At 40.7% G+C, this 24,757-nt stretch overlaps 3 protein-coding genes across 3 annotated transcripts; all 3 read right to left on the bottom strand.

Annotated features, from left to right (window-relative positions):
- Positions 1-91: 91 nt before the first annotated feature.
- Positions 92-8,863, bottom strand: lad1 (ladinin). Its single transcript, XM_086046130.1, has 13 exons — positions 8,723-8,863; positions 7,436-7,615; positions 6,728-6,980; positions 4,505-4,578; positions 3,964-4,135; positions 3,377-3,457; positions 3,224-3,267; positions 3,096-3,138; positions 2,513-2,556; positions 1,987-2,053; positions 1,786-1,914; positions 1,624-1,713; positions 92-527 (listed from the first exon to the last, which is right to left on the bottom strand). Exons 1-13 carry the CDS (start codon positions 8,758-8,760, stop codon positions 474-476), a joined length of 1,269 nt encoding a protein of 422 aa, XP_085902256.1. The 5' UTR covers positions 8,761-8,863; the 3' UTR covers positions 92-473.
- A 1,411-nt stretch (positions 8,864-10,274) lies between these two features.
- tnni1a (troponin I type 1a (skeletal, slow)) lies at positions 10,275-14,266 on the bottom strand. Its single transcript, XM_086043104.1, has 5 exons — positions 14,117-14,266; positions 13,892-14,023; positions 12,665-12,754; positions 12,390-12,566; positions 10,275-10,608 (listed from the first exon to the last, which is right to left on the bottom strand). Exons 1-5 carry the CDS (start codon positions 14,123-14,125, stop codon positions 10,504-10,506), a joined length of 513 nt encoding a protein of 170 aa, XP_085899230.1. The 5' UTR covers positions 14,126-14,266; the 3' UTR covers positions 10,275-10,503.
- Positions 14,267-19,457: 5,191 nt separating this feature from the next.
- On the bottom strand, positions 19,458-23,498 carry phlda3 (pleckstrin homology-like domain, family A, member 3). The gene is made up of 2 exons (XM_086043093.1): positions 22,695-23,498; positions 19,458-19,828 (listed from the first exon to the last, which is right to left on the bottom strand). Exon 1 carries the CDS (start codon positions 23,171-23,173, stop codon positions 22,739-22,741), a length of 435 nt encoding a protein of 144 aa, XP_085899219.1. The 5' UTR covers positions 23,174-23,498; the 3' UTR covers positions 19,458-19,828; positions 22,695-22,738.
- Positions 23,499-24,757: the final 1,259 nt, after the last annotated feature.

Raw genomic sequence — 24,757 nt, 5'->3', positions numbered from 1 at the left:
TACTCAAATGAGTCCTAGTACAGTTAAAAAAAGAAGAGAAAAGAAAAAACACAGATGAAGTCTTGAAATGTTTTATTTCACAAATGGGGGCTTTCTCATTTCACAACAAAATATTTCACGTTTGGATTGGCAAATGAACTTTTTGACACCTTCACCTGTTCAAAGTGCTTAAATATTGACAAATTGCATTTGTACTTTTAACATGAAACAACAAATCATTCTATCTGTGCAAGAAGCACCATCCTTTTCAGTCTTGCAAAACTACAACTTGTTTGTTTTTTTTCCCCCCACGAAGACAACCAGGAGGGAGAAAACAGACGGTTGAAGCAAAACAAATACAAAAGAATTCAACTGCTTCAATTTTCCATATTTACAAAGATTTCAAAAGTTCCTTGTGCTTTGCCAAATTAATGAATATGACAAAATAATCTTTCACTTGTAGATTTTGTCTTGGTTTGAAGTTTGTGGCGTTTTCATGGCTTCTCAAACAAACTCCTCTTGCTGGTGATGTCCACATGTTTGAAGTCCTGCAACGCAACATTGGAAGGTTGTTGGTGGCATTCCCACATGAATATGCGCAGATGTAAATGTAAGTCTAAAAAACATCAGCAATGGGCTCCGTCTAGCGGTTTATGAAATAATCACTGCCTAATCACAATTAAGTTGTGTTTACATTTTTAGTACAATACATTTGTGCTTAATGTGTTAAGAACTGTTTGTTTGTCAGCTTTTATTTAGGTTCTAATTTTAAGTTGATGTTATGTGACTCATTATTTAGGTACCGGTAGTTTTTTTTTACATCCTATATTTAAGTGCAAAGTTCCATCCATCCATTATCTATACCGCTTATCCTCACAAGGGTCGCGGGGAGTGCTGGAGCCTATCCCAGCAGTCTTTGGGCAGTAGGCGGGGGACACACTGAATTGGTTGCCAGCCAATCGCAGGGCACACAGAGACAAACATCCGCACTCACAATCACACCTAGGGGCAATTTAGAGTGTCCAATTAACCTACCATGCATATTTTTGGAATGTGGGAGGAAACCGGAGCACCCGGAGAAAACCCACACAGCCACGGGGAGAACATGCAAACCCCACGCAGGGAGGCCGGGGCCGGGATCGAACCCACGACCTCTGAACTGTGAGGCGGACGTGCTAACCAGTCGACCACGGTGCCCCCAAGTGCAAAGTCCATGAATAAAATTGTATTGTATTGTATGTTCAAACTGCATAATGTTACAGTGTCTTAGAATATTAAATATATATTTTAGGAATAAAACCCGCCCTGTGTTTGTTGATGCATTTTAATTTTGGTCATGACGGTTGTAACAAGTTTGACAACCATTGCTTTAATTTATACCCTGACAAACCTTTTGCAAACCAGCCCTTGCCAAACTTAAGAGCCAAAGGCATCCTGAGTAAGTTTCTAAGGGAAAAAAATTAGTTGATTCACTGTGATTAATAACGTCTGCAATGTTTTGTGTCACTTTCTAATTTGAGTCTTTGCTTGACAAACAAACAAAAAAAAAAGAGTAGCACTGCCTCCTAGCTGCCACATGGTAAAATGCACCAGGTGTGCTCTTCTGCACAGGTGCAATCAACATATTGTAATGGTGGATCTGACCGTGGCACTGGAGGTGGATCCACTTTGGTTGGTCTTGTCAAGCCAGCGGTTGATCCGATCCGACATGGCTGATGTGGAGCCTCGAGATTCCTGCGGACATCCCAAGATTTTGGTGGTGCTTCAAAGCAGAGCGTGCGTGAAAGCTGCTGGCTGCATCCTTACATGTTTGGAAGCGCTTATTGCTCTCGCTGCTTGCGGCTCCTTCTCAAAGAGGCCCCTCTTCCTGGACACCTCGTCCAGCAGGTACAAGGTACGCTGGCTCACGTCAGGAGATCGACCCGTTTCCGATTTCTGTACAAATGTCAAATGGACTAAATTCGACTGATATGTGCTTGATCATTCTGAAGATCCGAGAATACTGACCTGAGCAGCCTGGGCCAGTCTCTCCATTTTCTCCTGGATGGACCTTGATGAGACTCGTTGCGCGGAACTGCACAAAAGTTTGATTCTGGTGAGTCAAGCGTGGAATGTAAAGCTCTTCAAAAATAGGCAATTTTTAAGTAACACTTAGGGATGCTGATTTTGAAAAATATATTAATCATGATTATTTGGGGAATAATTGAAATCACGATTATTCAAACGATCATTTTTGGGGGGTACAAAACAAGAAAATGTTTAAATGTAGAAAATCTAAAGACAAATAAATGTAAATAAGTTCCCTTTCGGACCAAACAAAATTTATAAAAACACTTTTTATATACTAAAAAAAAAAGGTGCTAATGTATAAATTCAAGTGCTGTATGATTTCCTTATGTAAACAAACAGTGCGTTGAATATAAATGAATATTAATCATATTTTTTACAATTATGCCAATTTTGTGAGCGTGGAGTGTAATGATCGTAATTGTAATTGAATTGCAAGTAATTGCAAAGCCCTAGTAACACTCACTTCCTCTGGAACGATGGCGCTTTGTCCTCGTTGAGGTCTTCATTCTGATCCAAAGGACAGTCAACATAATTGACACACCACTGAATCTGCGACTCGTGCAATTTACATTGTGAGGACAAAGGTAGTGAGACATCTGCTCATTTAATCGACAGCGATATAAAATGACACAAGGGCTTGTCTTGTCCGCTGTTGCAGAAGAGCATTAGTGATGTCAAATATGGACACATTTTTGTTGACTTTAATGGGTGGAAATGTTTTCATGTCACAAGTTTGTTTTCATGAATTGATTTCAGTTTGTGAGGTGATGAGTTTTGTTTTGGCGCTTCGATGAGCTTCTTTGTTGAAATGTCTTGTACTGTATTGTATTGTAATGAATTGATTGTATTGATGGTTGACTGAAACTGATCCAATCAATCAATCAATCATGGGGCAACAATGGCCTTTCCATTTGTCCAGATTGTCTTAACAATATCATGAATAAAATATTCGTGAGACTGTCATGTTCAAATCTGACTGAATCAAGTATGTCCCAATACCTTCGTCCTCATTGTGTACTTTCAAGTTGGAGTGCACTGATTTTTACCGTGTTGGATTCAAACTTTTTTGAGGCCACTCTGACGCTTGCACTGAAACAGAGGAACGAAAATAGTAAACAATCAGAAATCGACACTTCACACAAGCCCTAAATCTGATCATAAAATATCATCGTACCTCCTTTGCAAAGGCGAACTCTCCTCCTCTTTCTTCTTCATCATCTGTAGACCAAACATACAGCGTGTGTCTTAACACCAATGTTGGCAGTTGCTTGTATGTAATCGTGTCATGTCGTGCATTATTCATATTGGGGTGGTGTTACGCATTTACCCTAAAAGAAATGGTCCTGGAGCTTTTTCTGATGAAGATAGGTTTGCTCATCTCCTCGGTTGAAGAGCTCATCGCAGAGGTCTGGGAAATTGTACAAAAGAATTTCAGAGCAGATTGATCATATTCCTAAACATTGATGTAATAAATCTGATTATTGTTAGACAGATTAATGTATTGCTTGTGTTTCTTTTTTTTTTTTTTTTAAATGGAAGTGGCCCTTGAAAAAAATAATCAGGAAAATTAATAGCAATATTGAGAGGTGGGGGAATTACATAATTTTTCAAAATCGTTCAGTCCTACTAGCGACGCCTAATGAGAGTCAGAAAAGTACAATGCTCTTCCACTAGGTGGCAGAGCTGTTAAAGAAAACATAATTTCAATACATCGTTTTTATGATTTGTTTGCTGTTTCTGAGGTAAAATGAGTGCCTTGGCTCGGAAAGGTAGGGAAACTGCACTGAGGTCGAGCAATTTCAAAACAGGCAAATCTGCCATGATGACTCTTGACAGTAGAGGGAGCTGTTGCTATTTTTTACATTAAGCAGAAACATCTGACTACTCTTGCGTGTGCGCGCGTGTGTGTACTACCTCTGGCGTGTGTCCGTTGGGAATGGGGCTCCTGGGCCCTTGAAGGGAGGTGTTACTGCAAGGTGAGGGCCATTGTTCTTGACGTGACCTGGGGGTCATCGGCGAAAGGGGGCTCACGGGAGTTGTGTGCCCGCTAGCAGAGGGGCTCTTGTTGACAGAGATAGAGACAGAGCTACAACAACAGAAACACAAGAAAACGTGATGGAGCAACAGCTCCCTTCTCATCGCTGTGCTTCCTGAAAATATATACACTATTTCAAATGACGTTTTGCCATGTGTCCAAGTAAATATTTAATGTTCATGTTCTCTACCAAGGAACTGAATAGCAAAATTCATTGCAAGGATTATGCATTTCTATGCATAACGAAGACGATGTGTAATAATGCAATTTGGGCTCAAACGCCTTTTGTGAATTTCGCTGGTCAGCTTCTTGTTGGAAAATAAGTTGCAAAAACCACAGAAAAAATATAATTGTATATTTTCTTTGAATCAGTATTGAAACCAAAAAAAGCTAAAAAAAAAAAAAATAGCGCTTGTTAACCTGACAAACTTGCGCGTTGGGTTGGATGGTTGCCTGTTAACGGGGTATTTCTCCAATTGTTCTCCGTTTTCTTGCTAAAAAAAAAAAAGACACAAACAGTATAGACAGCGTCAACATGAGTGTGACACTTTTGTGCAAAGCCACCTGATACACACCTTACATTACATAACATCGTCGGGCACGGCCTCGCAATGAGTCACATGTTATAAAGTGTATAAAAGTTCCTTCTATAAATCTAGACGGTCACTTGATTCTCCAAACACTGATAGAGGGGGATAATACATCTTATATAAGAGGTTGTGTGGGTATCATCAAAGATAGCATTTTACACATGCCTGGATTGTTTTTGTTGGTTGAAATACAACCAATAAAAACAATTCTTAATGATTTAATTAGAGTTGGACCTAAAAACAATCCCGCATTCAAACTGCCACATGCTGTCCAATCTTCCCTGAAGCTCAGAGGATTGGAAGTTGTTGTTTCCCTAAAAATGTCTCAATATTTTAGACCGCAATGGTTTTGTTGTTGTTGTTGTTGTTGTTTTGCCTTTTTGTATGCCTTGTGGGCTCTCATGCCTGAGTTGTTGTTCCAAAATGTGGAAGATGATTAACATGACTCTGTGTGGGGCAACAGCTGACTGCCGGCACTATGTGGCATTGCTCCAACTCGGCCTCCTCGGTGCTTTTCTCTGTACAAATGTAATGATGAACCCCCTGCCTAGGGGTCTATTTTCTTCACATATTTGCAGGAAAAAACTCACCTATTCACCTATTGCTCTGGCACAAAAAATGCCATAGGATGGCACCCTGGCTAACGGGATATAACAGTGGTGCCTGCAGATGAGTGACCCAACGTTTTTGGAGATCGGACGATTTCTTGTTTTGACTTGAGATACAAGCGCTTTATGGCGGCAGGTGACTCGACTCAATTCACAACAAGTGGCAGTTTGGCAGATATGATGAGTAAATATTATTAAAAAAAAAAAGCTTCAAGCTCTTTATTGCCACTCTCAACTGAAGATTACTGTCAAACTAAACACAAAACCAAGAGAATTACAAGTTGTGTATTTAAAACAATTACATGGCCTTTGCTAGCTTAATGCTAACATACAATAGGAAACTCCATAGGCACACGGGCTAATAATTAGCATCTATGTGAAGGTGTTGTTACTATTCTAGCAACAAATATCCAAGCACAAACGGTGCTCGACTATATTACAAGACTCACAAGCATTTATTCTTTTTCCTCTGCAACTAACATTACTGCTGTACTGAGAAACTGACCTGAGCCTCCAGTATATTATATTCGTATGTATATACTGTAATGTATAATGTATACTGCCACCAAAGTGTGCGTACTAGAATGAGTAGCACAATTTAAGGAGCAAGTGTGACAAAAAAAAAGTATAATATTTTTGTCTTACCAATTCTCTTCTAACTCTCAATACATGAAATCAGTGATGGGCACCAACAAAAACAACTTTTTTTCTGGTGAGGTAATTATAAACATGTTTCTGCTACTTACTCATGGTTCAACACCCTCAAATTCACCTATTCATGAGTTTTATTTTATTTGGGGGGGTGCAACTTCCATTTACTGGAGGTTCATCTGTGGGTTTTTTAAAAGAATTTGGGGGATTTGCAAAAAAGACATTCCCCCTCAATGCATTTCAATGGACATCAATTATATTTGGATTTTTTATATTTGCAGGCGAGTAGTCCGGTCCCTATGCCCTGGTAATAGCAGGGGTCCACTGTATAGTTTTAAATTGTAATATAATAGATGGCAGACATCGCCGTTTAGGAAGTACATGGTCCCGTATGGCCCAACGGTAGCGCTGATGAAAAATCAGACTCCATCATTTAGTAGAAGCTGCCCATCTGTGCATTAATTGTAATGTGTTTGTATTATTTTAAAGTGTGTGTTAAAGACCTTAAAAAAAGTGCCATAACATAACATAAAATTTAAATTGGGTATTTCTATATCGCAGATTTCACTGTTTTCAGAGGTTATCTGGAACATAAACCCCGCGATGGAGGGGGGTTTAGCTATATTCATTGATATTGTAAAAAGACAAGAAAATGAATCAAACCGAATCGTTTTGAATCGTCAAAATAAACCATCCTTGAATCGCATCGGAGCCCGTATATTAAGGCGAGTATCGAATTGTCTTTTATTGGAGAGATACACCTAATGTTGAGGTAAAGTAAATATAAAACTTACGTGTCTGTTTGTGTGGACCTCGATACCCTTAGGAGAGTGACGGGTCTCTTTTTGTGGCTTGTGTGATTTGGTCGTGGGTTTGTCCTGCTCCACCGTTAGCTCCCCTGTGGATCTTTCCCCTCCCTCTCCCCCAGACTCCTTGTCATCCTCCCTGACCACATTGTGGCACCTCAGTGATTCCATGTGCCTCAATCTACGCTTCTCATCCCGGACACGCAGTATCTCCATAAAGTCCAGCTGCATCTGCTCCGCACTGGAAATAAACGACACACACACAAACGTGTGTGAATATTATTATTATTTATTTGCCTAATGATAGTTTTTTTTTTTTTTTTTTTTCTAACAAAATATAGACAACAAAGTACAACATAGTCATCAGGCAATCTAATTAACACCTTTGTATACATATACAATACTATCAAAATATGCGTGAATAAGCTGTATGATGGCTGGCTTTTGAGACATCACTGATTGGTGTCGGTGTGAAAGGTATACAGATGACACATTCCCGTGGGGCAAAGGTGTCAAATGCCCTCTTCTCTATTGTCTCTGGAAAGCCAAGCACTATTGTGGCCTACCATCAAAGCAGAGTCACCCTCACCATGGCACCTTGGATGCCAGATGGAGGGAAAACTAGACAATGGCAAGATGTGGAGCACATACTCGTAAAAGAAAATACATAAAAAGGAAATATTCTGTGAACTAAACCTGCTAGAGCCCGGAGTGGTTTCTGGTGGGGGGTCGAACACCTGGTTGCTTGTGGGCGTGTCAACGGGCACTGCACTAAAATCGCCCTCGGTATCACAGGCGCTGCTTGAGCTCTTCACCCTCCTCCTCCTCTCCCTCTCCGCCTCCTCCTCGTCCTCCATTGTCCACTGCCGCGCCAACCTGAGGGCACAGTGCACTTGCAAGGTCATAAAATGGAAACCGCTAATCTCATGTCAATCACAACGTAACGGTGTCTATTATAAGGCAATAAACGCGTGATGGTAGTTGAAAAGGGGAGATTACGGTTTGAATGACCGTTAGTCCAAACCAGCTTTACTTGATCTTCAAGGAGTGAGCCGCTTTCTATTAAATGTTAGCTATGGAAACCCCGCAGCCCATTTCAAGGTTCTCTGAATATGCTCATTATTACTAACATGACCTAAAAAAAAACACCGATTGGGACTGGCTGTTTGAATATGCCAGCATCAAAGTGCCATGTTTAGTTAGTTGCAGGTTGTGACTGTGACTAATGACCACAAGCCAAAAAAGTGGGCAGGGGGCATCTAGCATCATAAAGTGCTTTCGTTGGGACGTGAACAGGAATGAGGAATTGCAAAGTGAATCAGCTTTTATTGCCAAAGTTGAGCCAGTTTACAATCAGTCAACCAGTTCTGATCAGCAATGCAAACAAATGACATCGTTTGACATTGTAATAAAAAAAAAGTGCTATTTTTGTTTTTTTCCATAGGGGCAGTCAATTTGAAAATTCCTGAAAAAAGTATATTTCATAATTCAAAATGTCCATTAAAAACAATAGCAACATATGCGTCCACCCGCTATTGTTGCTTTACTAACAAATGTGTTGGGTCACCAACATGGTGCCCACAGTCTCACCAGTGATGGGACATTGTGATTTCCTATGAATGTTGTACAATGATCATTGCAGACATATATATATATATATATATAGTGTTGCATATTTATATTTATCTGTTTCCAACTTTGTTAACAAAAATTGGTTGTAATTGCGAAATATCATCATTATTAGCTTCACATATCAATATCATTCTTATAAATAATTAAAGCAAATTTGAGCATATTTATTTGACAAGTGTGTATAAAACCCTTCATATAAATCAATACCCAAGAAGTAGCTTTCACTTTCAAAAAGGTTAGTGATGAAAATAATTCCGTGAAGTGTATAGTATAAGTGTTTCCCCCTGAAGAACGTTGCATTCAATACCATGTGTCTTAATAAAATGCTCTCTTTTAGTGAGTGAGACTCACCTGGACAGTGTGGACCAGTTTCTCCGACTGACGGACATGATGGACGAATATAATGTGTCCTGGTGTACTTGACTCACACTGAAAGGCACTTGGAGGGCGGTGGCCGGATCCCAGCACTAAACAATCCACCTTTACCCTGTTCACTGAGGTGTCATATAGCCACAAAAGTGTGAGATAGAGGGGGAGGAGAGAGAGAGAGAAAGAGAGAGAGAAAGAGAGAGAGAGAGAGAGAGAGAGAGAAACAGAAGGAGAGAGGAGCTGGGGAGAGAGAGAGAGAGCGAGAGAGAGCGAGAGACACCCTTTCTGACAGAATTAAACAATAACTGAAGGGAAATGATGCACTGAGGGATGATGGTGCATGTGTGTTCTGTGGTACGCTACTACTATTAGCACTATTTTGCATTCAAACTTTTTCAGTGCCGTTTATTCAGTTCAGGGTAGCTACTAAATTAAAGGGATATCAGGGACACACATCGCACAAGCTACATGGTTATATGTGAACCATTAGTTTTCTTCCGTTTCCTCTGCCTTACTCTCCCTGCCTAGAAATAGCCCTGTGAAACCTTTCCATCGTATTAAAGAGTATAACTGAAACCATGTCATGAATCAGAATTGAAGCTCTCGCATGCTTAAATGCAATGAATCCAGTGATGCCCCCTGGTGTCCAACATGTAAACAGGACAATTCTCAGTTCATGCTTGCAACCTGCAACGCAAACTGTACTCCCTTTTTTTCACAAAAACGTTTGCATGCATAAATCCCTGCTGTAATGTATAAAATCTATGTTTTCAAGTAACCCTAATATGGCAAATCCTCACTGACTCTCATGCATTTATTTTACACCTAGTCCTACAAAGTTCTTGTGTACCGAATCCAGCCGTTCCTAATTACACACTGAATACTAGTGACTAAACATAAAGCAGACATTTGTCCCCACATAATATTGTTTTCAAATATAGGCAAAACCTTTCAATGTGTATCCAGTTGGGTGTGTGAGTCCCAGTATTGTTTGCTCTCAGGTTTCGCCCATTCTTGAAGCCCTGTTAATTTGGACTCTGACCCCTGTCCGACTCGTGCGCACTGCCTCACCTCATTCCACTTTGTTACTATAAGTGTTGTGCTGTCCTACAATAACAATAATTTTGATAATTGCACTTGCAGTTCTGCATTGACATGTGCACCAAATACTGATGGCAGATAAAATATAACCTAAAATTAGTAAATTCGATCAGGGCAGAGGCAGACAGATTCTGAGGTCATGTGGTGGTCGTCAGACTTATTTGATTAAAAAATATGTTAACATTGGGCATCAAACCCTTTGAATGATTGTATTTTCTTTTTTTTTTAAGTCATCCTACTGGGAGGCACAGCTATGGGTTTTGTGGGTGCACATGAATGTTTGGGGGTTGAAGGACGGCCTTGAAGTGTCCGCTTCACGGCGCAGAAGTGCTTCGGCCGGGTCGAGACTCCAGTGTGTGACTTGAGCCTAAATACTTTAAAGCTGTTATTTGACAGTAACACAAAACATGACAAAGAAATCTGATTGGTTTTATTTGGATGAAAGTTTTGTGACTGTTTGTCACTACTCCAGTGCTTTCAAATACATATTACCGGTAAATGACAATGAAAATAGTCCTAAAGCCAATAGCCATATAATCATATCACAAAGTTACAGCAAATAAAGCTGTGTGGTTTTGGACATTGCCTTGCATGTACCGAAGAAGCTGAAGTGTGTTGTGAGAAAGCAGCCACGGGCCGCGGGAGGAGCTCATGTTGCGAGTTCACTGCGCAGAACCCTTGGCAGCGTCGAACATCTTCTTTCTTCCCTCCATGCCTGACATGGCCTCCACATTTTTCCTCCAGTCGCTGTCCTCCACTGGCCTCTTCTGCGGTACAGACAAAATGGATCGATTCCTTTGAGTTTTGAAAGTATCGCTTGTAACAAGGAAGGAACTTATTTATATTTTTTAGTGCTGTCAAGCGATTCAAATGTTTTAACTAATTAATCTCAAAATTTTCCATAACTGATCGCGATTAATCATATTTTTCAACTACAATTTTTTACAAAGCTTGGAACTGATATTTACTTGAGTAAACTCTTGGCATTGATGTGGGAAAAAAATGAAAGAATATTTCGATTCAAAGACTGCTCTAATAGCTGTCTTTGATCCTTGAATACAATTATTTTCCTGTAAAATACAACAGTACATACAGTAAAATACCAGTACAAAGGCGAACTAACTAACTAACTAACTAACTAATATTGTATTTGAATTAGGCAAAGTGTGCAAATTATTTTGGATTTCTCCAATGAGCTGTCAAGCAACTTTTTGAAGTAAAACTACGTCAAAGTCCATCTTTCCGACAGTTTGGCTAAGTTTGGCTGCACAGTGAGCAGAAGTCATCTGCTACAGCAGGGGTGCCCAATACGTCGATCGCGATCGACTGGTCGATCGCAAAGGCGTTGTGGGTAGATCGCCAGCCTATCATCCGTCCTCAATACTACGTATTGCTACGTTCATGCTACGCTCACACCAACTGTGTTGGGAGCATTTCTGGCGGCGCATTTGAATTGGTCAATGTAGTTCGCGAGGGCGGGCGCGGTTGCGCGCAAAGCGGCGCGAATGACGCGTTTGGAGCGGTGGGACGCGGCGCGAACCACCGGAAATCCGCCCATTCGCTCCATTCGGCTCATATAAAACAAGTCAACTTTTTTGCCATCTCGCCTCGCGGCAGCCAATCAGCATCGGGTATACTAAGTCACACACAGCCACACAGCGTCCTGTTCACTCGGCGGCCCGCAATATTGTTAGCATTAGCGTAGTGTGCAAAAAAGTTGACTTGTTTTTATAAGCGCCGATTGGGGCGAAAGGGCGGATTGTGGTTGCTGCAAATTTGCTTGAGGCTGGCTATCAGCAGCTACTGTCCGAACTATGCGTCCCTGGCTGATTCCATTTAGTGCAAGTCATCAGAGTAAGGTAATTACAAAACATGTTTTTTGTTGTATTGTGCTATATAGGTTGATACAGTCAAGCAAAGTACACCAGCATATACGGTTCATATAAAAAATAATCCTCAATATATTTATAAATAATGTGTTTTGCATTTTTAGTAGGTGGTAGATCATTTTGACTCGGTCATGTCATAAGTAGCTCTCAGGCTGAAAAAGTGTGGGCACCCCTGTGCTACAGGAAATAAATAAAACTGAGTTATTTTTTTTAGTGCGTTATGAAATCTAAATTTAATCTCCATAATTAATGCTTTAACTTTTTTTTCAATGTTTTTTCAAACAGTAAAAATGGGTCTGAAAATGTCTGGCAGTGAATGAGTTAATAGGGTTTACAGGGGTAGGGTTTACAGTACATCTATTGACTGAACACACACACATACACACACATACAGTGAACAGTAAGCACAACTGTACACAAAGGCTTCCCTTCTGTGTACAATGCTATCATTGTCTTGGATTCGGCTTCTCCTCTTCCATACAAAGTCGCAACAACTTACCGGCCCACGGCTCTGTATCCCGACTACACTTTAGTCACACGCTTTTCACATTATTTAGCACTAGCGACCCCATCTATCTGCATACCTTGTCTTGCTGTGGCTCTCAAATGGCGTTCATGTGCATGTATGAGCTTTGTTTTGAAGTGCACACTGCACGTACCTTTTCCGTGTCCTCCTTCTTTACGGACTTGAGGTTGGCTCGCAGATCCATAGATACTTTATGCTTGGAGCCCAGCAGCGAGCGCAGGATGGCGTCGGCAGACACGCGTACGCGGCGTAGGGGGGGCCTCTTGAATTTCCCCCTCAGGTCCAACACCTTGATGCTCAAGTCTTTAATCTGGACCAGGGAGAGAGACTTCTTATCAGAAATGCCAATGTACAAGGTTGCAGGTTATGATTGAAAGCGAATGGGCGTGCATGTAGCAGGTGATGTACCTCTCGTGTGTTGAGCATCACTTTGGCCTCAATATCATATCGCTCCTCATCTACCGTGTCAATTTTTACATGTAGCTCTCTGCACAGATCCTATGTGTAAAAGACACACACAAATAAATACTGTTCAGGGTGCTAAAAGAGGAAGTCAACCCAAACATATGTTTTTCAAGAATATGTTCTATGCAAGCCCACTAGTTGAAACAAGGCATTCAGATAAATATTGCGTTTGTAGGATAAGAGTTAATCCACCCATTTTTAGTCATCTCCGGGGGCGGCCATTTTGTCACTTCTGTCAATCAATCAATCAATCACATTTTATTTATATAGCACTTTTCAAACATATAAATGCAACTCAAAGTGCTGTAAAACATCCAAAACACAACATAAAAAGAAGATCCGTTCAAGCCCTCCCTCCCAACAAACCCAAAGACATATATCCACCAGTACATGAGCATTCACTCACACACACCCACACAAAGTGCACAACCTGATAAAATGTGTTAAAAAGACATGACAAGGCACAGAGAAACCATGAGGAACGGGTACCCAAGGGGAACTCATCCGCGCTGAGGGGAATCACAGCCCACGGCCACAGGGGTGCCACCACCACAGAGACCCCCGGCCCGGATTAGACAGGCGGACCCCACACAAAGTGTAGAGGCCGCCGGCCACCCGGACAGCTCCCGCGGGAAGGGAAGCTAACAACAGCAGAGAACAACAAAACTAAAAGACAAAACAGTAGTATAGTCTAAGGACTCAAATCAGTAAGATAAGATAAAAATAATCTTCAATCAAAAGAAAAAGTAAATTACTTAAAATTACTTAAAAGACAAACTAAAAAGATGTGTCTTGAGCTTCCTCTTAACGACTGAAAATGACATCACAACGGCTCAGGGCTCAGGTAACGACCAATCACGGCTCACCTGTTTTCTGAAACTGGGTCGTTATTGGTCGTTACCTGAGCAGTTGTGATGCCATTTTCAGTCGACAGAAATGACAAAATGGCCGCCCCCTGTGATGGCTGAAAACGGTTGGATTTTGGTGCTTAACTCCTATTCCACAAACGCAATATTAATCAGATTGCCGTGTTTCAACTAGTCGGCCTGCTGGGAACATATTCTTGAGAGAAATATCTTTGGGTTGATTTCCACTTTTGTAGTTGCCTGTTAGAGAATAACAGCAATTCTCCTCATTTTGAATGACTGAGGTGTCATTTGTGTTCTGCACCTGTAACTGCGCCACACTCATGTGGTTGATGTTGAGGGATGGGGCTCTTTCGGCCAGGTATCTATGTTTCTCCCGTTCTTTGTCAAGGATCTCTTGCTCTAGTTCCTCCTTGGCCTTCGCCACCATCAGACTCTGAAAAAGGAAAAAAAGAAAGAACACCCTGACTGCAGAGCAGGATATCTGCTGCCCACCGGTGGCCAAAACGGTGTTTGTAGTTCCTCTAACCTTGAGCATTAGCTTCCTTGAAGCTGAAATCTTTGGTTTTCTCTGGATGAAGAAGATGACATGATGTACAGTAACTGCTCAACTAGTCTTGGTGGTTATGTTGACAGTTGTGCTTTCTGAATTGGTGTTCCTGTAAATCATATCTTACCTCGGGCCTGTAAGAGAAAGACACGGTCAAGAGGAGAAAACATTTATTGAAAACAAGACAGTTGATGCTGTGAAATGTTTCAGTTCTTTATGTTGTTATTCATACCCTGGCCTAATGTTGAGTTAAATAAATTGAATAAGAGTAGACCGACCCTTATAATTGACGCCCATTGAAATAAGAAATATTGTAAACCCAAAAACCTCTTCAAAAACCACTGATAAAGATTATAGATGTGTTTTACATAATAAGGGCGGGTGGAGTCACCCCCACCCACCCAAAATGTTAAGAAAAAAAAAAAAAGAAAAAGAAAAAAATGTAAATATTTAAAAAGTTGTTTTTGGGCAACGTTATGTTAAACATTATGTTGAAAATATTTTGAGGTAAAAAAAAAATCCTATACTCATGATATTTGTGGTAATTTTCCCACAATTATTCCATGTCAAAGAATATCTATATATTTTTACAATACAGGTGAATCCAAGGTTCTGAATGTGTTGTGGATTATAATGCCGCACATTATATTAAATAAGCAATATGACTAATTTCTCAAAATGTAAAAAGCAATGCAATTAGAAACTGTTTGTCATAGCTATCTCGTGGAGAACTTCCAAGAAACCTTTCCCATATTCTTGTGTCATTTCCATGTAGAAAATACACATTAAACAAAAAGTCACTTTAAGCGAATATTAATCATTTTGGGTTTAACTGTGTATGTGTGTGCATCTGAATAATCTATAATAAGAACACATCATCACTCACAAATTCTCAGGCATCCTGGTGATGGAATCCCCCTGGAGGAGAGATCGAAGAGACACTCACTAAGACAGTCATTGCGTCACATCATCTTTGCATGCATCTTGCTCAAAGTGCATCTGTCAGCAGGCCAATTACGCAAAATTTCACCATCCTGCTGGTTAACGTTCTCTCCATGCAGTCCACACTAACTTTCTTCTTACAGGGAGAATCAATACATATATTTTCACAGAACGCAGTGCAGTAGACTAACATGCATGCTATGTTATCAAGCGTGCTTTCACGGACTAATGCAATTGAATAGAGGATGTTTTTACGAAGATGATAATGCGTAAAACTATCAGGGAAGTTTAAATAATAACCTTGAGAGGAAGAACTCTTTAATAAAAAAAAAAACAATCTTGCTGTTCCATTGTGTACAATTGTCCTTTTTGTCAAACTAAGTCAATGAATTTTTATAACAGAATAAAATTGTTTGTTAAATTTCTGTAAAAGGTCAGAGTAAATAAATGACCTGTCATCAAACTGATTCACAGTATAGCTCTTCAAATATGAATAAAATTATTTGGCGATTTCATTTGTGGTTTACAGTAGTTCACATAAGGAACACCACTGCTAACAACAAGTGCAACGAGAAAAACCGAATCCTCCCTAGCCCTGATCCTGAATTCCGGTCTTGGATCTCATCACATTAAATGTGAGAACTGGCGTGTTCGTGAAAACTCGAGCGCACTTGTCAGTTGTTTTCACCTGATCTTCAGTCCTCAATGGACTGGTCTTTTCACCGCTGTCAGATGCCAAGTGCCTGACTTACATGACTCGGTCTGACATTATTTCACCCCTTCTCCATCCCTCACACTCCAACGAGGGTCACATCCCTGATGCACACCACACCCCAACGCACATCCAAGGACTGCTCCAGCGGATTAGGAAGATTCCAAACAGATAGCTGAGCCTCATCCAGTTCTGTCCCCTGTCCCCGTCTTTCTCCATGGGATTATCTTGCCGGAGGAATCTGAATGGCCCGTCTCCCCAAATAGACACGGGGGACATCTGATAGACAGCTGTGGAGACCGATTGGGCTATGAAGCAGACCGGCCTGGTCCAGGGATTTACCTACAATAACTCATAAGATGCTTTAAAACCTCTGTGGTGAAGCCAACTTTGCAATGTAATGCCAAAAAATGGAAAAAAATAACAAGCCACCAAAGGTTCAGTGCACGCACAGATCATGCAAGCCTGCAGATTTTGCTCGGTAACCCTTATGATTTTTCAAAGCTACGATTTATAAAATGATATTCCTGCAGAGAGACCATTTCATTGGATTGACACACTTAATAATATTATTGTGACGGTGTAGGTTAAAGGTAAATGTTAAACCGATTTAGAATACATCTGGCGTACATCTCAGTCAGTAACAATGGAAAGCATTGCATGCAACTTTATCCAAATTTTCGGCGTTGTCGTAAACAAACTAGTAATAGTATCATAGAATCTGGGAGTGGTATACAATCACATACTGAGGATCTTACCAGTGACAGAAGAGGCAAAGAAGATGCGACCGCAAAACGATGGGCAAAATCAGAGATGAGCAAAGCAATTGGGCGCCCCTCTATTTAACTGCACCTCCCATCATCTCACTTCTCCTTCTCTGTTGTTAGTGGAGGCTATTATTAGTCACCCCTATTTTTCTCACTGCGTAATCTACGTCGGCCCCCCCACATACACACTTCCCATCAGCCATCCCGCTTCTCTCTGGGATGAGATCTGGCTCCGACAGCCCACGGTGAGACGTTGTTAAAAAGGGACTTCAAACTTCGTGAAGAAGGTTAGGGTGACAATGGAAGATGGGTCCTTATTGCGGTTGTCCCTCGCATGGCAGCTGAACCAACTCGGCCTTTTAATTTATGGAGCATTGTGTGCTGATGGTCTAAAAACGCATTTCAATGGCGAATGAATTCTCTCATTTTGCTGTGGAGGCACTAAAGACTAAGGTTGTAGTCAACAGTCAGCTCACCGATGATCAGATATGTGATCAGATACTGTGGTATTTTCACCTTGGAGACAGAAAATAACGTGAAAATGCTGCAGAGAAATCAATAAATTCAGGTTGAATGCATATAGCGAGTAGTGATGGACAAATGAAGCTTCATGAAGCACTTGTCATCGTTTTTTACTCCTTTAAATGGTGAACGTGCAGTTCGAAATGTAATTTATTTTCATTGCACTAACCTTTATCTTTAAACCAACAGCACCGTCTAGAGGAGTAAAAATAAAAAAACATCACAAGTGCTTCATGACGCTTCATTTCGCCATCACTAGCGAGTGGCAACGCAAGACGGTGGTTTCACTTCTAAGGGACGGACTTATAACGGACTTATACATCGTCGCTGTCCTGTGAAAAACACTTATGTCCAATTTTGGAAAAAAATTACAATTTTCACGTTAATGCGATATCTGTAATGTGGAAATACCATCCACGTAAAAAAAAATGGTCGTAAGTGTTTTTCACAGGACAGCGACGATATGATGGACTAACAATGCCGCTTATTCACCGTCGCGAGAATTTCTTTGTCACACAAAGTGAATAGCCTATATATGTTAATAATGTACCTGCTGCCATCTAGTGGAAGACCATTTAATTCACAAACGTCAAACTCAAGGTCCGGGGGCAGATCTGGTCCGGCACATCATTTCATGTGGCCCACAAAAGCAAATGATGTGCATCGACTAAATGTTTCTTGCCAAAATTGCAAATTGTCTTCGCTTATAAAAACCTTGAAATATTGCAAGAATCCCACTTTTCATTAAAAAATGTCATATTTTTTTAATAAGCAGTTTTTAATGGCCTCTGATTCCAAAATTAGTTATTCATCATTTTTGTTGTATATTACGTAAAATGATTCAATCAATCATGTTATTTGGGTTGACAGTATAATGCCCCTCCGAAGGAAAACCATAATGACCCGTGACAAAAATGAGTTTGACACCACTGATTTAATTGTTCTGACAGTCACTATAAAGTCGTCCCTCACTATATCACGTTTTTTGTGGGTTCATCACAGATTTTTATTTGCACAGTATAGTCAATTTAACTGCACATCTCTGGTAACGTAAGCATCGTTAGCTCGTTGAAGCCTACCACTGCTGGTTAGAAAGAATTGTGATATACAACGGGTGCTTTTCAATTGCTTTATTGATTAAATACAGCACACTAATAAAAAAAAAACATTGTACACCACAATGGCTGATGGAATAACAATTCAGTAATATATTATGTTTGCTTCCACGTCACTCCTCATAGTCACTTGCATGTAACTCTCACAAGTAGACCCTCCTTTAAAAGGCATACACACATTTAGTTGGTGATACTCAAAGTAGACAATAATATCTGCACTTAACATGCACATACTGTATGGTTGGTTGGTGATGAAGTGTAGGCATATGGATGGAACTTTAAAATATACATAATACCATAATATTTGGTCACTAATTCGGGGATTTCGTCTATTGCAGAAATTGTGTGGAATGTAGCGCTAATGATAAATGAGGGTTTAGTGTACGTTGCTTGCATAGCTTGATGAACAAAGATACTGCACATTTGTAGCAGAGCCATGGCATTTGGTCCATTGGATCTTGAGTCAAATTTCATTCAAACACACTTTGAAGTTGTAAAGGACATCATCCAGTGTAGCCCAGGCTGTCATTTTGTGGGAACTAAAAATATAAAGCGCACACTCACAGAACTGCAAAGATGAGGGCAACACCCCCTAGTGGCTACAACAAGAAAGACTCTGGCTCCAAAAGCAATTCTGAGCGCCTGATCCTTGCTCACATTAAATACGAAGATCTTACTTTTATCATCACTCATCAATTGACAGTATAGTTTTCCGCAGTATCGCTTACAATAACGTGTGTTTACGAGCAAAATGTAACCCTTTGCATTGAGTAGTTGACATGAATGTTTTCTTGTCTGACATCTTGGTATGTTGGTTAAACTGAACAAAACTTTCAAGTCACTTGACATGAGGCTCAAGTTGTTTTTCCAGACAGTACATGTATGGTGTCTCTCTTGCCTTACCGTTGCTTCCCTGCTGACTCACGAGGTGTGGCAACAGCGTCGGGGTTTTCCACAGTGTAATGAAAGACGTCCATGGCACAATAAACCCTTTTTCCCCCCTCTATGTCTTGGACTCGGCAGCACAGCTAACACTCAGTCTGTTGTTTTGGTGACATGCAAAACATGCTTGAATGAGCAACATCTGCCAGGGGTGGCTAATAAGAGCCAGCTGATGGGGAGACTTTGCTGAGTTTCACGTGTTCAAGTTATTCAGCTCTCAGCGCTTCCCGTTGGACTTTTGGTGTCCTGAATGAAGCGTGGATTCATGTACCTTATCATTCATGTGGTTGGCGGCTATACAAAAACATTGGAGCTCACTGTTCAACAGTATTAGTAATGTTTTATTTATACGATACGGCGTTTTATGAGATAGCAATTGTACCATGAATGAGAGCAAAAATAGTTATTCTTCATAATGATCTTCAGACAAGCATGCTAATATCAGTCTGTGTTGTGGTCGTTTTTAAGTCAGTCATACACCATTCATCCCCAACGTAAGACATAAAGTGACTCTTATGGAAGAGGGTTGTGAAATATCGACACACACACACACACAGTGAAAGAATCCAAGCGTCACTGTCTTGATAGCACAGTTATCCACGTTTCATGTGACACGTCATCTTCTTCCTCCTTTCATTTGGAAAAGACTGGAGAGCCCTTCTTATTGGTTTACTCCCAGGATGTAGAAATGCTAGAGGGGGGAGAAAAAAAACAGAACACGTGCTTATCTATCAATGTAAATATGACATGTTACAGCAGCTACACGACACTGTTGCCACGGCTACTAAGTTAATTTGGGAACTGGGCTACTGGGCTCACTTAAGGAAGCGTCGCTGCAGATTCCTGGCCTGTGAGCGCATAGTTCAGACTTAAACGTGCACGTCATGCGCGTATGAGGGATTTGAGTAAGCAACAAGATTGTTGTCATGGCTGGCCTGAGAATTTGAACATTTTCGTCAACCGGTCTATATATTTTATATCGAGAATTGTCTGTCTTGGGAAGTTGTAAAGCAGTTTGGCTAGGGCTGCAATAAACAACAGACGTGCTCTCTGTTTAAGTGAGGTTACAAATGGGGACAGTCAAGCAAGCTTCCAGACAATATATTCAAGTGCCAAAATCCTCTGTAAACAAGCGTGTGACTAAAAATACTTTGCTGCCAACTGAGGGAGAGGTTGGCCCATGTTGTTACCCGGGCTCAAATTGCAACTTAATAATGGCTTTGAGTGAGACTTCTTTTATGTACATGCCGGGAAGACTGCGTCACCATCAAGGCTCCCGACAGGGAGAGGCCACATTTCAATCACATCACTCTTTTGCGCCACTTCATCCTCAACAACAATGTGAATGTTTTCATTCCATCCTTTTAAGTGACAATTAGCACCTGATACAACATTGAGATGAAGCGTGGTAAGAGGCCCAACATTTAATGACACCCTTGAGGACTCGCATTCATCCAATGTATACAGGCTCCACGTTGCTTTGAGTTAAGGATGACTGGTGTCAATTTGACATGCTTGAAGGCACTTTCACCGTTCCAGTCTTTTGAACTCACCAAATGTATTCTATATTATCTTTACATTATGTGTCAATACTTACACTAATAGGCCACAAAATAAGAAGCACCAAATCTAATGAGACTATACAAGAGCTGAGGGCTGCTCGACTATGAAAAAAATTATTAATCGTGATTATTTTGGGAATAATTGAAATCATGATTATTCAAACGATCATTTTTTGGGGGTACAAAAGAAGAAAATGTGTAAACATAAAAAGTATAAAGACAAATAATTGTAAATAAGTTTCTTTTGGACCAAACAAAATTCATAAAATTAGTTATATACCAAAAAAAGGTGCAAATGTTTAAATTCAAGTATGATTTCCTTATGTAAATGTTGAATATAAAATGATTAATATATATATATTTTTTTACAAATATGCCAATTTTTGTGGAGCGTAATAATCGTAATTGTAATTGAATTTCGATTAATTGCACAGCCCTACAAGAGCTTGCACGTCAAGACGATGTTCAATTTCTTAGTGACCCTTGGTCATACCCAGACACATTTCTAATACGTTGCCCTCATACACACAAGGACATGTGTGAGTCCATCAGTTGTGTTGCAGAAAGCGCCCCATTTCAGTGAATTGCTCCGAAAGTTATTTATCCCAAATATTGTTCATCTATTATTAATTCCGACAATGCATAGTGACAGGCAGAACAATTAAATTTGAATTGACTTATAGCTAAAGGTAGTTAATGTGTCCATCTGTTGCTAATCATACGACAGAATAATGCCGTTGTGTTCAACTAAAAAGGCTCAGATTTCACACTGAATGAGTAAATATCATTTTAATATACTGTGTACTAGTGGGGGATATTGCTGAGCCCTGCCGCAAATAGCAAAAATCTGTGAATAATTGCAGGCCACAAGATGAGACAATGTAAATTGTACTAAATGAAACGCTTTCACTCACTTCAACATAGTTCTGATACACAATGTCAAAAATGTTCGCAAAACGCTCGGCAACAGTTTTGATGATTTTTCTTGTCATGTTCAAAATTCCCTTGCGACAAGAAAAGTACACGCAAACGTATGCCGGGCGTCTGACGACAGTTTGGCAAACATTTGCGACCTTGACGAATCCTTACAAACCCTGACCTGAACACACATTTTTCTACCTTCGCCAACAGTCGGAAATGTTCCTCAGTGAGATGGGAGCTTTACTTATTTTTTTCTGACACACTTGGAAAAAAAGGTGGGTCCAAAATGGACCGATCTACTAATTGGGTCAATTTGACCCACCTTCTTGCGTTGTTTTGTACAAAACAGCAAACTGTTTTGGGGTTGTTTTGTACAGAACTACCAATTTTGGGGTTGTTTTTCTGCAAAAACAACCCAGAAAGTTGGGTCAAATAGACCTAAGTAATGGACTCGGTTTTTAGAGTGCACTTTTTTAAAGTTTTACTTCATATTTTTGAAAAAAAGTGTACTTTCTACTCTTTATTTTGTCAAAATAGGTTTTAAAAACAAATCTAAATAGAGATGATCAAAATACTCTAAAAACAGTTGCGTTAAAAATTATACAATTTTGGGTCAAAAATGGACCGATCCACAACTTGGGTCAATTTGACCCAACTTTCTTGTTTTTTTTTTTTCCATAAAACAACCCAAAAATGTGTATAGTTCTGTACAATACAACCCCAAGAAATTGGCTTTTTTTGTACAAAACAATGCAAAAAAGTGGGTCAAATTGACCCAATTTGTGTATCGGTCCTTTTTTGACCCAAAATTCTGTTATTTTTAACCCAACTGTTTTTAGAGTGCGATTCAGATCTCAATTGAGAGACTAATTGATTGAAATTTGGGGACTTTTAAGGCAGGAAAAACACACAGTAGTTCACAACATTAGCAAATTGTATTTTAGCCTTTACAGATGCCAGCAACAATAACACTTAATTTTTAGTGTCTACTTTTTGATGTTGAATACATTTCAGAGTCTGTACTTTATTTTTTATTCCCAATGTAAGGAGTTGAATCAGTACTTCTACTTTTACCTGTCTTTTTTTGAATACAAGTATCTGCACTTCCACTGAAGTCGTCACATCTGGTCATCCTGCTCGGTGCCGCACAAGTGAGCGGTGGAGAGGAGTCTCTTCCTCCCAGTCTGCACGGCTTGGAGGTTCTTGTAACGGACCAGAGCCAAGGCGATCTCCGCGTTCCACGCCGTACCGTCCTGCGGACAGCGGAAGTCGATCTCCTTGCCGGTGGCCATGACCACGGTGAAGTACACCAGGCCCCGCTTGTACTCCACGCAGTCCACTGTCACCATGCGTTCGAAGAGCAACTCCTTGGCTCTGGAGCCCGAGCTCCACGCCGCGCAGGGCGCGTGCGCTGCGGCGGACTGACCCTTGCAGCCGCGCAGCCGGAGCCCCTCTTCGGTCAGCACGCAGCGCTTCTTCTTCCAAAGCTGCAGGAGACCGCTGCTGCGCTTCTCCAGCAGCCCGTCACGCGTCACTTTGGCCGTGAGAGACATGGCGGGAGCGTTCGGGCACCAGAAAGATGGTTAAATCCACATGCCGCGTGTTGGGACCGCAAGGTACACAACATTACATCGTCGCCGGCGCTGCTGCTGCTGCTGCTGCTGCTGCTGCTACTGCCTACCCGGCTAACGTGCAGTGTGTGAATATGTTGGAACATGCCCGGCGTGGAAAAGCGGAACGCTCCCGCCCACCTCAGTGCACCTGTTCACAGACAAAGTGCACACGGACACACCCTCGCTCCTCATTCGTGACATCCGAAGAAGCCGCTTGCTTACTGCTCCTGACCGAATTTCAAATTGTTGCCAAATCCCGTGCAGCTATCGTGACTGAAACTAAAATCAATTAAGGTAGGAGGAGCGTTTCCATTCTACAAACTAAGCAGTTCCCAACCTTGAGCCAAGGCCAAAGCAGGTGTAGAAAAAAAAAAAAAAACGAAAACAAAAGACAAAACAAAAAAACAGGGACCGTGACTTGCACGGCCGCCATAAAATTGTCACCAATTTGAGGGATTAGTTAAATTAGTGCAGCGAGGATACATTTGAATCAGGCCGTGCATGTGCAGTTTTAACACTGCAAATGCGTCTTTAAAGCGGAAGTCAAGCCAAACATTTTTTTTCAAAAATGTGTTCTATGCAAGCCCACTATAGTTGAAACAAGACATTCTGATAAATATTGAGTTTGTGGAATAAGAGTTAATCCACCCGTTTTTGGCCATCTACGGTAGGGCCATTTTGTCACTTCTGTGACTTAAAAGGACATCACAACTGCTCAGGGCTCAGGTAACGACAAATCACGGTTCACCTGTTTTCTAAAGCTGAGCCTTGATTGGTCGTTACGTTGTTATGGTCTTTTTTTGGAGTTAGCTGGCAACAAGGCAAATATATTGCACTTGTCACAAGTCTGAAATGTGCATCCTAGTTTTAGAGGATCACATACTGTATCAAATGGGTAAGGGGTTCATAATTCCGGGATGGGCTCCTCACCAGAAAATTCAGTGAAAAAGGCAGTTTTTGCATTATCCTTCTCCCTGATTAACATTATAACACCCACCAAAACAAATGTCATTGATTGCATAACCTCCTGCTTCATGATTTGCACATGTGGGAGGCTTCAACAGCACGAATCAAAACCCCACTTGTAGATTTCTTCCCCTAAGCGTTGTGGAGAGGCATGAATTCTAGTTACATCCTATTATGGCACTTTTGCCTAATGCAAACTGTCTGCCAACTGCTCAACAAAAGAAGCAAACATGTATGCTGTTTTTCATAAAGTCTAAAGTTTTCCAGAGTAGTTTAAAAAAGAAAATAACATCTGGAGCCCTAACAAATGACTTAGCCTGTACCTTACCCATCCTTGAAATCTCACGGAAATGTGTCCTGTGTGTTTTCCTTAATCATGCTAACACACAAACAGAACGATAAAAGAAGAGTTGTGTAAAAATTCCTGAGGGACAACAGAATTTGATGATTGATGTCAAAGCAGGGCTGGGCCGATAATTCGATATCGATATGTATCGCGATTGACACGTGATTGATACCAATATAAAATGCCTTCGATAAAACGTTCGATAGGAAAAA

Source organism: Filicampus tigris, chromosome 1, assembly GCF_054856515.1.
Source record: "Filicampus tigris isolate MCC_2025a chromosome 1, RoL_Ftig_1.0, whole genome shotgun sequence".
Classification (NCBI taxonomy): domain Eukaryota; kingdom Metazoa; phylum Chordata; class Actinopteri; order Syngnathiformes; family Syngnathidae; genus Filicampus; species Filicampus tigris.
The sequence above is the reverse complement of the archived record's forward strand: the minus strand, read 5'-3'. Positions and strand labels throughout refer to the sequence as shown.

What these genes read in the sequence shown, in the direction of transcription:
- phlda3 (XM_086043093.1), bottom strand. Translation starts at nt 23,173, where the DNA reads ATGTCTCTCACGGCCAAAGTGACGCGTGACGGGCTGCTGGAGAAGCGC.
- lad1 (XM_086046130.1), bottom strand. Translation starts at nt 8,760, where the DNA reads ATGTCCGTCAGTCGGAGAAACTGGTCCACACTGTCCAG. An exon ending in AACTGGTCCACACTGTCCAG is followed by an intron (nt 7,616 to 8,722) that starts GTGAGTCTCACT and finishes CTGTGCCCTCAG; the next exon opens with GTTGGCGCGGCAGTGGACAA. An exon ending in GCGCCATCGTTCCAGAGGAA is followed by an intron (nt 2,054 to 2,512) that starts GTGAGTGTTACT and finishes ACTTTTGTGCAG; the next exon opens with TTCCGCGCAACGAGTCTCAT.
- tnni1a (XM_086043104.1), bottom strand. An exon ending in TGAGTGTGGCGCAGTTACAG is followed by an intron (nt 12,755 to 13,891) that starts GTGCAGAACACA and finishes TTTTACACATAG; the next exon opens with GATCTGTGCAGAGAGCTACA. An exon ending in AGAAGGAGGACACGGAAAAG is followed by an intron (nt 10,609 to 12,389) that starts GTACGTGCAGTG and finishes TCTGTACCGCAG; the next exon opens with AAGAGGCCAGTGGAGGACAG.